General features: G+C 39.3%; 1 protein-coding gene across 4 annotated transcripts in view; it reads left to right on the top strand.

Annotated features, from left to right (window-relative positions):
• Positions 1-15,161, top strand: part of Nmt2 (N-myristoyltransferase 2) — a 44,305-nt gene that overhangs the window by 17,048 nt on the left and 12,096 nt on the right. Inside the window, exons 2-10 of one of the 4 annotated variants that reach the window (XM_005354620.3) lie at positions 1,151-1,286; positions 1,726-1,768; positions 3,236-3,285; positions 5,876-6,020; positions 11,092-11,210; positions 11,316-11,407; positions 11,513-11,629; positions 13,419-13,589; positions 14,602-14,710. In XM_005354620.3, coding sequence (XP_005354677.1) covers positions 1,151-1,286; positions 1,726-1,768; positions 3,236-3,285; positions 5,876-6,020; positions 11,092-11,210; positions 11,316-11,407; positions 11,513-11,629; positions 13,419-13,589; positions 14,602-14,710 — 982 coding nt within the window. The remainder of the gene's footprint in view (positions 1-1,150; positions 1,287-1,725; positions 1,769-3,235; positions 3,286-5,875; positions 6,021-11,091; positions 11,211-11,315; positions 11,408-11,512; positions 11,630-13,418; positions 13,590-14,601; positions 14,711-15,161) is intronic. The other 3 variants (XM_026782843.1, XM_005354623.3, XM_005354621.2) reach the window with 3 other exon arrangements.

The following is a 15,161-nucleotide window of genomic DNA, read 5'->3' as shown; positions in this document are numbered from 1 at the left end:
TGAAAACAGCTTGGTATTGGCATAAAAACAGAGAAGTCGACCAATGGAATAGAATAGAAGACCCTGACTTTAACCCACAATCCTATGAACACCTGATTTTCGATAAAGGAGCTAAAAGTATATACTGATGACTTTTGTTCAGGAAGTTTACTGCTTGTGTTTTACTCTCAAGGACAGCAGAAGAGATCTAGAACCACAGACCCACTATGCCCACAATCAGAACAGCTTATAACAGCATACCCTGTTAGTATGATAGTTTAGAGGTCTGGATCTCCTCTGTTTCTACTGCCTAGAGTAATAAACATAAACTCCAGACTTAGGCACATAGAAACTGCAGCATCTGGTGAATACTAATCAGATCAGGAGCCATTAGCTTCTCCTGACTGTTTATGTAGGTTGCCTGGTTACCCAATATCCTCTATGCATGCTGGGAGAAAAGAAGCGGTGGTGGGCTAATTTAAAATACAATCTCTGCCCTATTCATAATTTTATCATAAAGTTTTAAACAGTTACACTGAATAAAGTATTTATGATTGAAACAGCTAGCAGAAGCCAGAGGATAACAGTCTGGGGTTTTGTGAGGCTCAAATGAGATTAAGTGCAGCTGGAGAGATGGCTCAATATATAAAGTACTTGTGAGAATTCCCCAAAACCTACATAAAAACCGGGCAGGCATGGTCACCAGCTGTAATCCCAGCACTTGAGAGGCAAACTGGGGGAATCCCCTAAGTTAGCGGGCTACCAAGACTGTCTAAAATATGTGAACCCACTTTCTCTGCAAGAGCAGCCAGTGCTCTTAACCTCTGAGCCATCACTAACCCCAGATGTATGTCTTAAGGGCTAAGTAAAAAGTAGGTTAGTTAGAGTTGGAGTGATTGTGAATGTTCTTTGATTTCGGTTATAAATGTGGTTTGTATCTACAGTTTTTATGTTTAGGCAGCATCTGAACACTAGCTATATGACAGAGCAAGAACCAGTGTTTGATCATGAACATTTTAACCTGACACTCTCATATCCCATGCATCCTAACATAGTTGTCCTTCACTGTGAAGATCACATAGGTTTTTCTAAGTAATAGCTTTTATGAACCCAGTTTTATATAATGATTTTTTTCCTTTGCTTTGTTTTACTCTCCTTGCATTTCCTACAGAAGCCCTGGAGGGGATTTGGGAGCAAAAAAGAAAAAGAAGAAGCAGAAGAGAAAAAAGGAGAAGCCGAATTCTGGGGGTACCAAGTCTGACTCTGCATCTGACTCCCAGGAGATTAAAATTCAGCAGTCTTCAAAAGTGAGAGCCTGTTTTCTTGCCACAGCTGTTGTTTCCCAATACAGAAGAAATGGGTTTGGGTGCCCTTTGGGTTAGATGTGTAGCTAGTGATTCATTTGGCTGTGTTGAATGGCAGTAGTAACTGGAGGGTATTTATAGCTTCCCTGTAGCTCATGGTGATACCTGCATAACCAAGAGGTACACACTGGGCTTCTGTATGTGTGCAGACATCTCATCTCTTCTCTGTGTAGTAGTATGTAAATCATAGTCATAGAAGAATATCTCTCTGGGAGCCTGGTAGGAGTTTTTTGTTTTTTTGTTTGTTGTTTTTGTTTTTCTGTTTTTGCTTTGTTTTCTTGTTTTGTTTTGTTTTGAAGTTACACTTAATCTGTGATTACTTTTAGTTCAGAAGATATTCACATTTTAATTTTTCTGGGTGTCTGTCTAATTACCTGCATAGCACAACGCCATCTGGCAGCAGATTTCAGCGGGAGCAGCCATGGGTAAGTCTTCTGTTGACTTTGAATCAGCCTGGTCTGCAGTGGCCATCCCTCATGCCATTGCTAAGGGTGGGAAACACCTCCTCATGTTCTCCCTTAGGACACCCCTATTTTAGACCAAACTTGTTCATCTGGGTCCCATGTTGGCAGATAGCCTGCTGAAGAGCTAGTTGTGCTGTATATAGGTCTGGTGATGCAGTTGGCAATTACCTGTTTGTGGAGATCTCTACTTCCTGTCACACAGGAGAACATGGCCCTGGTGGTACAGGAAACAAGAGCCAAACGAACTAAATAGAAAATAACAACAAATATGACAAATGGTTGTAGCTTCAAGTCAATCTTTCTGGGCCAGTAGCGCCAAGATCTGGCACATGGCCTCCATTCCTCACATTGTATTGCTTATCTTTGAATCTGTTTCCTTATCCTGGAAAACCCATTTCCCCCAGTCTGTAGAACTGTCATGAAGTTAAAGTGACATCTTTTTTTTAATGAAGATTGCTTTGTTTTCTAAAGTACAGTGCACATGGCAAATAGCACCTGTAAATTGTGTGGATATCAGTTTTTATATGAAGTTTATATTATGTCACATAAATCAGTCTTTGGATACTTTTGTTGTTGCTACCTGCTTTATATGAAAGAACTAGGAGTCTCTTGCCCTGAGTGACTCTGAGGGAAAGAACAAAGTTGAATCTTTTGCCTTAGCTTTCCTCTTGACCTCAGGTGATCAATGTTCCACTGGACAGAACTTCCACCATCAGCTTGCAAATATTTTCCCATTTCTTGGTGTTGCTTCAGCAGATAAACGCATCACTTACCTGCAGTTGTGGGCAGCTCTTTGCTTCTACCACGCCATTGGCTTTACCCTCAGGGATTCTAAGCACTCACTCTGGGTACTGATAAGAAACTGCAGCCAACTGAGTGAGAGGAACTACTGCTAATATATATATGGTAGAGAGTTTGTTTTTTTAAACATTAGGAGCTAATGTTTAATGAAACTTTCAATGTGGGATTTTGTTTATTACATTTTTCTTAAAAGCTGAAGTTTCTTCCACCCCACTCCTGTAAATTTATAGCAGGTATAGATAATGCCATACTATGACAGTAGATATATTTAGAGAATTATCTGATTTACATTTAAGGATTAAAATTAAAATACTTGTCTGAATTCTTAACAGATTTCTATATGTGGTGCTGGGGATTGAACCCAGGGCCTTGTGCATGCCAGGCAGGCACTTTACTGCCTGAGCCACAACCCCAACCCTTTTTTACAGACATTCTAGTGGCAGAAGACTTGGACAGATTTCTCCTAAGGTATTCATTTTGGAAAATAATGGGCAAAGAATGTAGCTGATATTTAGTATTCTTTAGGAAGCAGATATGGAAAGAAGTATGAATTTCTGCCTCTTAGGTAAGAACATAATAGTGGGCAGTTAATTGGGGGCTAATGCACATTCTCGCCTTTCTCCCCAGGTGGTGATACTATGGAAGGTGAATGGATAGATTTAAGAATGTATCATAAGGTGAGCGTGGTGGCGCCCGCCTGTAATCCCAGCACCCAGGAGGCCTAGGCAGGAGGATTGTGAGTTTCAGGCCAGCCTGAGCTACATAGGGAGACCTTGTTTCAAAAAAAGAAGAAAAGATTAATCCTAAGGCCGAGGGTGTGGCCCAGTGGTTGAGCATTTGCCAAACATGATGTGCAAGGTTTTTGCATTTAATCCCTAGCATTTCAAATAATCACAGTCTTTAAAAAAAAAAATTAACTGAATTTCCTTACTTTGACATAAGTTTAAAAATTGTATATTTATTTGTACCAATTTTAGAAAGCACTTAAATAGTGAACATTGGGGGAAAATGTGTCACAAATGGCCATTATTTGTAGCACAAGTCATCCTGGTGACACTGCGTAGATAGCACATATAAACTACTCTAGGGACTCCCTGGAGCTGGAATATCATTGGCTCCCACAGAACCATGATGTTGCTTCATGATTACTTCAAAATAATTTCCTTTTTGCTGTGTCTTGGAAGATTTAACCCAACTATCAGAAAAGAAAATTTACTATAACAAACTCAGTACAGGCTCTGTAGACAGATTTTTTTAAGCCTAGATTCTACTTTGCATTTTCAAATCAGGTTAAATGTATTCAAGCATTAGTTGAACTGTGTTGTAAGCTCGGTTCCTGTTGTAGGTCTCTTAGTAGATTATGTTGGAAGTTCAAGTGGTTATTAATTTTCTTATTTTAGAAATCAGTTACTTAAAGTGTTAGAAAATAAAACAGACCAAAGGTGGTTGCTTTTTTAATGCAGAAAATGATTGAGTTAAAACTAAGCACGTCACATGAAGTTATGTATGAAATCAGCAGGCCAAAAGAAAACTGGAATTAAAACAACTTACATACATCAACTAAGAATAGCTAGATACACACTATTTTGTTGTTATAAGAGAATAATTACATTTGAGTATTTACGCTAAGAAAAATTGACAACGTGGCTGAAAAAAAATGCAGGGCCATATGTTGTGGTTCATACCTGTAACAATTTCTATTTGAGAGGTTGATGTGGGAAGATCTCATATTCAAGGTCAGCGTGGCCAACTTAGTAAACCCTATCTCTAATTTACCAAAAAGCTGAGATAGATAGTGGTAGAGCCTTTTTTGTCTAACATGTATTTGGCTCTGGGTTCAATTCTTAGTACCACTTCCAAAAGGGGGATAGAAGGGAGGAAGAGGAGAGAGAAAAGGAATGCAATGATTAGAACAGGAAAGTATTCGCTATAATTTGTATGTGTCGGTAAGGTATGGCCCTATCTTTAAAACAGCTTCTAGACTCAGTGGCAGTAGAGCTGTGCTCATGGGAGCTGAGTGGAGGCAGTAAGCTGTTGGCCTGCTCCAGTTAGACTTCATAGCTTTATCTACTAGGTAATGTCAAGAACCTAAAGAAACCCAGTAAATACGGCAGTCACAGGACAGCCTGTTTTGTACTTCAATTAGAGAAGCTTTTCAAGTTATAAAAGGCTTGTTCAGAGCACAGATTTCAGACTCAAAATTGAGCAGAAGTCCAAAGTTGTTGGAGAGTCCATTGTCCCTGTGCTTCATGTTCAGTGTACTGATACACAGCAAAATCTAATGGCTCTGAAATTTCTTCCATCCATTTCTAAATCACAATGGAAAGTATTACTTGAGTGGTATCAAAATCCTTAAATTCAGTTGTTTTACATATTGGGGGAAAAAGCCACTGATTCTATATCCAGTCCTAGGTCCTTTGTCTCATTTTGAATGTAATCTCAGTTTCTGTGTATTATTATTACATTTGAAGAATTAAATAGATGGGAATCTGCAAGAGAAAACCTGGAATATGGACTTTGAGAAAGGAATTTTGGAATTAAAATACTGCCCACTTTTTAGATAAGAATATGTTTTACTTAAAAATGAGGCTAGTTTTCCATACTTCTGTTGAGTGAATAAGCAGTGGTTGCCAAGGATTATGGTTTGCAGAGCAGCTTTTTTTCTGCCTTCTGTCTCAGGGCTCCTCTAGTGTGAGAAAGGCTGGGTGTGGTCCAGGAGAGAGTAGTAGCAGGGTTAGTGGTTTCTTCTTAACCATTTCCTTCCCAGCATAGCCCTAAGGTTCTCTTTTCTTTTTTTCCCTCTTTCCCTTCTAATCATCTCTTGTCTGTCTAGTTTCTATTCTAGAAGTTGTTTCCTCTGCCCCTCCATTGCTGCTGCAGAGCATTAACGCTAACAGCACAACCGAGGCTCCTGGCTGCCTGGCTGCTGTGTGACAGTAATGCATGCCTGCATGTCACTTTTTGCCTTCTTTTCCCAAAGGAACAGTGGGACCGGCACAGATGGGCGGGAATCTGAAGCAAAGGGTGCTTCTGTGTACTTAGCATTCCCAAACCACCAGAGTCCCCATTGAAACTCCATCACAGTGGTCATCTGCAACAGTGCAGGTGTTTCATCTTGGTATATTCACAGAGAGCCTTCAGCAGGCTTCCAGGAGGTGGGACAGTGTTTAGGAGTTGCAGCTTCTGAGGCCAATACACACAGTTGCCCTGTGTTCCAAAGTGGTGGCAGCTTCCTCATATCATGTGTCTGTGTCTCTGCTCTCCTAGAATCCTACCATCCCTATTCAGAAGCTACAGGACATCCAGAGAGCAATGGAGCTGCTGTCTGCATGCCAAGGTCCAGCCAGGAACATTGATGAGGCCACAAAGCGCAGATACCAGTTCTGGGACACACAGCCAGTACCCAAATTGAGTAAGCTCATATGTGTGTTTCCACAATTCAGCGTGAAGAGACCTGGACGCAGTCTTGTGTCATACACTCAAAATTAACACAAAAGATAGTATCTGTCTTCTTGAAGTATAGATAGACTAGTAGGGACATTGGTTTTCAATAACACTGATTGTAGCCTAATTGCTGTTTCTGTTATGTTATCCAACTGTCCCATATTTGAAATATGTATATATCATAATTTTCTATTAGACTTTCTTATATGTATGTTTACAATAAAATATATAATACACTGTATACTAAAATATACTGTATATAATATATAAAAATGTGCTACATTCTACAATATAACTAATATATAGTTTATATAATATATAACCTACATATATTATACAGAAAGAGAGTTGGTTTTTTTTTTCTCTCATTCCTTTTCTTTGCTTCTGATCTTCATGAAGTTGTTTTTTCCTAGGTATTATTGTATTTTGAAGATTTTTAAAATTTTTTTATTGGATGCATATGACTGTTTTGCTTGCATACATACATAAGAGCCATTTGTATGCTTGGTGTCCATGGAAGCCAGAAGAAGGCAATGGATCACCTGAAAGTGTAGTTAAAGATAGTTAGTTGTGAGGTATTGTGTGGGTGCTGAGAACCAAACTTTGGGTCCTCTGCAAGAGCAGCAAATGCTCTGAACCTCTGAGCCATTACTGTAGCAACCCCCTCTGGCTCCCACCACTTTGTTTTTCAGCATTTCTTACACCTCAGGAATTCTAAAGGAGTCAGATAAAAAAAAAAAAAAACAAAAACTTCAAAACTTCTCTATAATATCTCACTAAGTGGATAATTGTGTGGTGCTGAACATGTAGAATAGGGGGAACACGAGTCAGATGATCCCAAACTAACTCCAAATAGAGTATTCTAAGGTTTTTCTTTATTAAAAGGGAAAGCTCACAGAAAAGGAACGGGTGTTCAAAATCAAGGTGTGGAGCACAGGAAACTAGGGGTAAGTGGGTGGGATTGTGACCTTTTGGCACCCCAAAGCCACGCTTCAACCTGGTCCAGCCTCTCAAAGGCCATTGGTTCCTCATCACCTCTTTTGTCTAAATAAGAGCTTCAAACCCAATACAGAATTGTATACAATAAGAACAGATATCATGCATAAAAATTAGAATTATAACCAGCATAAACTATTAAGCAAGGAATGTATGCTAAATGTTTTAATAATCATTCTATCCTAAGGAGTCTAAGTCCTGTATTAGAAATGGCTTAGCTAAATCATAAGAGGAAAGTAACTATGACTATCTAATCTTTTACCCCTTCAAAGGGAGAAGGCAGATAATATTACTTGAGTAGGCAGGAAGTACAATCAGACAGCTTTCAAAATGTACAGTAGGTGACAGAGACAACTGGCTACCTGATGAGTCACCCAAAGTCTCATTTGCAGTGTTGGAGCAACCAACGTTGGCTAAGACCTAGAGTAATTGACAGACCATTTTTAGAGGCAGGAAATATTTTTTAAAACATCTTACCCTATCTTGGCATGGTTTGACAGTCTTTTTGCCCTGTTTGTCTAGTCCAGACAATGTGTATTTTGTCAGTGGTCAAGGCATGGGCAGTCCCTTACCCAAAGGCCAGTTTTGGAAAGAAGAAAACAAGCTCCAAGTGGAGTGTTTTCAGTGCTCAACTTTTTCTTGGGCATAGATCAGTGCTGCCAGGAGCAATTGTGTCTCATGTCAACAGAACCCTAAATTATTTAAATGCCATAGTCTACAGTTATTTGAAGTAGTTGAAAATTACCTATCAATGTGGAATACAATCTCTATGTATCTAAAGAACCTGATTAGTCTAACTATATATGGATGACTATAGACCTATACTGCTTAATACCTATATAGCTTAAATACTAAGACTTCTATGAATATTAAACAATCTTTAAACCACTGTGCAACAAATGAGAACAGTGACTTCAAAATATAAACAATGTACAAGTATCTTCATCAGAGGTAGAAATGTATAGTACAATATGATAAATATATCCTAAAATGTATCAGTATACAAAATTTCTTAAAGAGAGGTAGAAACATGCATGCATACAATCTGACAAAATAACTTTGCATAGGTGTACAAATATTATAAACAGAAATAGGAGCACATTCAATACAACAAATATAATTTGAACTTATATCAATATGTAAGAATCTATGGGCTGGAGAGATGGCTCAGTGGTTAAGAGCATTGCCTGCTCTTCCAAAGGTCCTGAGTTCAATTCCCAGCAACCACATGGTGGCTCACAACCATCTTGAATGAGGTCTGGTGCCCTCTTCTGGTCTGCAGACATATACACAGACAGAATATTGTATACATAATAAATAAATAAATATTTTTTTTTTAAAAAAAGAATCTATACCAATGTAAATTGTCCATAAATAGCTCACAAGTATGCACACTATTATTATTCCTATTATCCCATTCAGTTTCCCCTTTTTTTCTTTCCTATTTTACAAAGGTGAGATTATTAATAATATGAAAGCATTCAAATTACATGACGGCATAAATGTCCTACTTTGACTTAGAATTGTCAAATTGACTTAGAAATGTTCTACTAACATGTTGATTATTTAGGTTCCAATCAGTATATAAAGGGTCACTTGCACCTAAAACTCTAAACATCCCAGTTATATACAGATAATCCATTTTGATGTTATAACTCGAGTAATATTTTCCTGAGCATTGGAAGTATCAGTTATGTTTTTCTAATCCTTTACCACACATATCCACACCAACAGCTAGAGAAGGACAGCATCTAAGTAGGCAAGAAAGGAATAAGACTGAAAATTGGGAGTATGCCTCAGTGCTAGAGCACTTGCCTAGGACATGAGGCCCTGGACTCATCTCTTACACTGGGAAAGATGGGAGTGGGTCTACCTTTTTTCTTTCAGCTTCTAGAAATGTGTCTGGTAATGGAGGAATATTCTTTAGAATAAATTTACAAAGTCTTTAATGACACCTAATTAAATAAGTATTAGTTGAAGGATCTAGATTTATTGATTGTGGTGAATGTGGCTCACTAAGCTGCTTTCTTGCCCTCCAGAGAAGACACCTAATCTCAGGGCTCCTTTTGGGAAGAATTGCCTGGGGCTCATCTTCCTTTCCTCTCCCAGCCCCCAGCCCTTGCCCTAAATTTTTACAGGGTTCTCAGAATGCTAGAGCTCCTAGTATACCTCAGTTCAGTCAGAGACCATGTCTGCTGAGGGAGTCATGTTGGTGCAGAAAGGAGCCCTGACAGAATACATAGAAACTGCCTCTCTAGTTCTGTCTGGGGTGTGACACAGTCCAGGCTAAACACACCCAGCTGTTCCAAGGTGCCTGCATCTTGTAAGCGTTATATAGGCTTCATGGGGATACTATATATGAGTGACCAGGAATTGAGCCACAAGGGTTCCCAGGAGAAAGTCTGAGGACCTGGTGCAAGTCGTGCACTTCTTGTAGAAGGATTCTATAACTAGATGTACCGGATCCATACTCCGCAGATAGTAAGTAATTGCCAGGGTCACAGGTCAAGAAATGGTCATGGAAAGTGGGACAGAGGTAGAAAGGAGTTGTATAAGGTGATCAAGCAGAACAGAGAGCTTCTATATCTTTCATAGGAAAAAAGCTTTAATTGTTGAAAGATACTGTGAGAAAATGACTTGTGAACTGAGACATTCCCAGGGACCAACATCTTAATGACCAGAGGACAAGGCCTCAGCAAAAAGGAATGCCCTGAACTAAGACAAATTCTTTTTTTCTTTTTTTTTAAAAATAGATTTATTTATTATGTATACAACATTCTGCCCTGATGTTTGCCTGCACACCAGAGGCGGGCACCAGATTTCAGTACAGAAGGTTGTGAGCCACCATGTGGTTGCTGGGACCTCTGGAAGAGCAGCCAGTGCTCTTAACCTCTGAGCCATCTCTCCAGCCCCCTAAGACAAATTCTTAAGGTCAGAGGCTATCATACTGGGAACAGGACTATGGAGGTATGCAGAGATGCCAGGCAGGCTAGAGCCGCAGAGAAGCGCCTACATTTTATTCTAAATTACACACTTAATTCAGAGAAAGAATTGGAAAAGAGAAGTTAAGGGCTGGGCTGATATAATTGTAGCATGCTTGCCAACTACAAACAAAGCCTTGGGTTTTATTCTCAGCACCGTATCAACCAGATGTGGTTTACATGCCTGTAATCCTAGCATTTAGGAAGTAGGGATAGTAAAGGTAGTGTGGTAGTCTAATTGTAATTGGCCCCCATAATCTCATAGGGAGTGGCATTATTAGGAAGTGTAGGGTCTTGTTGGAGTAGGTGTGGTCTTGTTGAAGGAAGTATGTCACTGTGAAGGTGGGCTTTGAGATCTCATGTGCTCAAGGTACTGCCCAGTGTCTCAAACCACATCCTGTTGCCTATAAGATGTAGGAATCTCAGCTACTTCTCCAGCACCATGTCTACCTGTGTGCCACCATGTTCCACCATGATGACAATGGACTGAACCTCTGAACTGTAAATAAGCCACCCCAATTAAATGTTTCCTTTGTAAGAGTTGATGTGGTCATGGTGTTTCTTCACAGCAGTAGGAACACTAAGACAGGTAGGGAAGAAGTAATCAGTTTAGAAATTTGTGTTAGGTTTTGCTGCTGGAAGGCCTCCACACCCTCAATTTGTGGACGTGAAATAAAAAAGAGAGACCATTTCTAAAGCTGTTGTATCATGCTTGTATCGCTTATGGTTGTGGTTGTAGTGTAGTGCAACCTAGGGCTGAGGCTGAGAAATCATTTTATAATGTCACTATGTGACATTCAGTTTCTCTTTTGCTTAACTGGTGAAATAACAGTCCAAAGGAATCAACAATGTGTTAGTTATTACTACATATGATTATTAATAATATTAATACTATTGTTATAAAATAAAGCATGCATGAATATAGCTGCTCTTACCATTTGGATTATTTTGAGCTCAAATGTCCAAAATCTGAAAGTGTCCTTTAACTTCTGTTGCTATTTGTGGGATTGTCAGACTATTATGTAATATGATATCCTTTCTTTTTCTTTTTTTTTTTCCCAGATGAAGTCATAACATCTCATGGTGCAATTGAACCAGACAAGGACAATATCCGCCAGGAACCGTATTCTTTGCCACAGGGTTTTATGTGGGACACTTTAGATTTGAGTAATGCTGAAGTGGTAAGACTTTAATTCAACAGCTACATTCACTGTCATTGTTCTAAGGTACATTTACTTACATGGTGCTCTGAGCACCTTAGACAGTACACTTTTTTTGTCTTTTAGCTGAAGGAGTTGTACACTTTGCTGAACGAGAATTACGTGGAAGACGATGACAATATGTTCCGCTTCGACTATTCGCCTGAGTTTCTCTTGTGGTATGCCTGGCTGGTCATGGGCCATTGATTGATTGTTGACTGAGGAGGTTTTGTTTTGTTCCTTTGTTCTTGGATCCTGACTGGTGTTTCTTTTCTCTACCTCAGGGCTCTGCGTCCCCCAGGCTGGCTTCTGCAATGGCACTGTGGGGTCCGAGTGTCTTCAAATAAAAAGCTAGTAGGTTTCATAAGTGCCATCCCAGCAAACATTCGAATTTATGACAGGTACGTGTTAAAGCCTGTGCATGTGTGTGTGTACACTCCAAATTGTAATTAAAACAGGCTTTTAAAAGTTACACAATACAGAACCAGGGTGATGGAGCTCGGTAAAAAGCGCTTGCTATGCAAGTATAAGGACCTGAACTTGGATCCCATCCCCACCACCCATATTAAAAGCCAACTGCTATGATATATGCCTGTAATCCTGGAATTAGGTTAGCAGAGACAGGGAAATGGAGGGTGCCAAGAGCTTCTTGATTGGTCAAGTTATTTGAATCTGTAAGCTCCAGGTATAGTGCCAGTCCTGCCTCAAAAATAAATAAATAAAATTGTGGAGCACCATTGAGAAAGACAATAGATGTTTACCTTTAGTGTTGCCGGCTTGTGCCATGTGGTAAAATTCTAAATCAAAAGAACCAAAGGATAAGAAATGTAGCTCAATTGTAGAGTGTCTGCCTGGCATGTGTGTGGCTTTGGGTCTCTGGTGCCAAAATAAGTAAGTCAATGATTACTAAACTTGGCTGTTGATAGCAAGATTGCTTGGGAGAGCTGTTTAGGAGCTCTTTGTACACTGATATTGTAAACTTAAAAAGTCTAATAGTTAGATTTATTTAGGTTTTTCTTTTTTAGTTAAAGGAAAACTTGGACAAGAGGTGAGAGAACAGTGCTGTCTTTCTATCCCTCCATCTGTCCAACTATACCTCACTCCACTTTCCCATTGATCCTCTCTCCCTCCTCATTTTATTTATTTATTTATTTATTTATTTTTTATTTTTTATTTTTATTTTTTTGATTTTCGAGACAGGGTTTCTCCGTAGCTTTCGGTTCCTGTCCTGGAACTAGTTCTTGTAGACCAGGCTGGCCTCGAACTCACAGAGATCTGCCTGCCTCTGCCTCCCGAGTGCTGGGATTAAAGGCGTGTGCCACCACCGCCCGGCTCTCCCTCCTTATTTTTATTTTACTCTCTGCCTCTCAATCTCATACATGCACACAGCTTTATTTATGTATATAATTATGTTCATAGAATAAACAAAGCCATCAACAGGTATTTCAGAAAAAATTAGCAATTTTAAAGGTGATTATAAACTCTGTCCAAAGGATAAATGTATTACATATTTGCTCTGGATTGCCAGCCCTAAGTCAGATACACAGATATGAAAATCAGAGGTCTAATAGCTAATATGTCTGTTTACCATAGTGAGCTGCCTAGCTGAACTGATAAAAGCATGTGCTCTCAAGAACACTTAAAATACACACATACCTCACGTCAGAACTGAGCTTTGAAGCTCTGGGAGGATTATGGTAGCTTGGAATAGTGTCAGCTCTGGTCTGATGAAGGCCCTTCTCCAGGGATCTTGGGGAATCTGTCATGTTTGAACAATACCTTGCCATTTCTACTTTAGAGTGGATGGGAGTGGTGGGATATTATTTAGTTGGTTTTGTTGTTGTTGTTATTGCTGTGTTGGGGTTTTTATTTGCTATATTTGTTTGCCATAATTATATATGTTGCAGGAAAAAACATACAGGAACACTTCTTGAGACCTATCTGATCTAACATCTAAAATTATAAAAATAGACCAAAGTTTTACATTCTAATTGAGGTCAATTAGAATTTGATTGATCATTGTAATCTAGATCTCCCTGACCTAGAGTTGACCATTTTGACAATGGGTATAGAAAATGGTATCTAGTCTGATTTTTGTGAAATGCCTGCACAATGCAGTATTTTTCAGGATGCTTTTCAATGTTGCCCTGCTTTTTAAAGTGTGCTCTAATTGTCCCGTCTGTTTGTCAGCGTGAAGAGGATGGTAGAGATCAACTTTCTCTGTGTCCATAAGAAGCTGAGATCCAAACGGGTAGCTCCAGTGTTAATTCGAGAGATAACTAGAAGAGTGAACCTAGAAGGGATCTTCCAGGCTGTTTATACTGCCGGAGTGGTTCTTCCTAAACCTGTTGCCACATGCAGGTAATAGCACCACACAAACATCAGAAGTTTCCCCTTTGCCAGATGGGATGGGTCATAACTATGTTCTCCTCTGATTTAATCCACAGGGATTGGGCTTGCTGGGGATAGTAGTTTGTTGGTAGCTGATGTAGAGACAAAACTCAAGCCGTTGACTCCAGTATTCAGTATATCTTGTAGCACTCTCAGTTATTAAGTGTAAAATTTACCTACTAATGATGCTGGATTCACGTTTCCATGTCTGCTCCGTCTGATGTCTGTGCATGGGGAAACCTGTGGTATCGCAGTCTAGAAATGCCTATCCAGTGTCACACTGCTAAATGTGACGTGTTGTCAGTCAGAAGTCTGAGGGTTCTTGTTGGCTAACCAGGCTCGCAGAGATTACTCCAGAGGGAGTACAATCAGACTGTTATTGGTCTAACCTGCTTTTAAGACATCAAAAAATAATTTCCCTCCACAAATTCTCTTGATTCAAGTAGGATGAAACTTGAAATGAATATAGTACAAAACTGTAAAATCACTATAGCTTACTAAATTATTACATTAGTAAATAAACAGAAAAATTGGCATCATAGGTATATTTCAGTACAAATAATGTATTATATACCAAAACTGAAATCAAATTGAAGGATTTCCTCAGAATTAGTTTTCTTTGATGGTATCTACTAATAGGTACGGTTTATTTTGCAGGAATATTTTCATGATCTTAAATTTCTTGTTTGGTTTGCCTCTCATAAAATCACAAGGCTCCTTAAAATTTACATACATCTTTTATTAAATAAAATATAAGATGTGTAATATTCTTATTTAGGGGAAGATATGAAAGACCACAAACTCCAAAGGAACATAACTAGCAGCAAGTCAATTTTATGCCTTGGGTTTTGTTTTTCTTTATATCTTCAGACAAATTAATACATATAAAATGGCCAGCGCCATCAGTGCACGTGGTACAACGTAAGTGTTAAATAGATGCTTCTAGAACAGCTAAGACAGTAAAACCTCCATTGTCTTCCAGGTATTGGCATCGATCCCTAAACCCCAGGAAACTGGTAGAAGTGAAATTTTCTCACTTGAGTAGAAACATGACCTTACAGAGAACAATGAAGCTTTACCGACTTCCGGATGTAAGTAAGAGGCATATGCTGCTTTCTAAGTTTGTAACCATTGACGCTTTTGACGTCAGACTGAAGCTGTGCCTATAGCTGGGAAAGGAGAATGCCATAATTTTTGAGCGTTGCCACTTAATAAGGGAGAAAAGTCTTTTTTTTTTTCAATTGTTAATGTTTTTGTTTGATTGATTGTTTTTGAGACAGGGTTTCTTTATCAAGTCCTGACTGTCCTATAGAACTAGGTCTGTAGAGCAGGCTGACCTCAAACTCAGAGATTCCCTGCCTCTGCCTCCTGAGGACTGGGTTTAAAGGAGTGCACCATCATGTTACACTTTGTCCCATAGAACTCAGAATCCAAGCTTAAAGAAAAGATTTGGGCCGGGCGGTGGTGGTGCACGCCTTTAATCCCAGCACTTGGAAGGCAGAGGCAGGCGGATCTCTGTGAGTTCGAGGCCAGCCTGGTCTA

Source organism: Microtus ochrogaster, chromosome 16, assembly GCF_000317375.1.
Source record: "Microtus ochrogaster isolate Prairie Vole_2 chromosome 16, MicOch1.0, whole genome shotgun sequence".
Classification (NCBI taxonomy): Eukaryota; Metazoa; Chordata; class Mammalia; order Rodentia; family Cricetidae; genus Microtus; species Microtus ochrogaster.
This window is presented reverse-complemented; position numbering and strand designations above follow the sequence as displayed.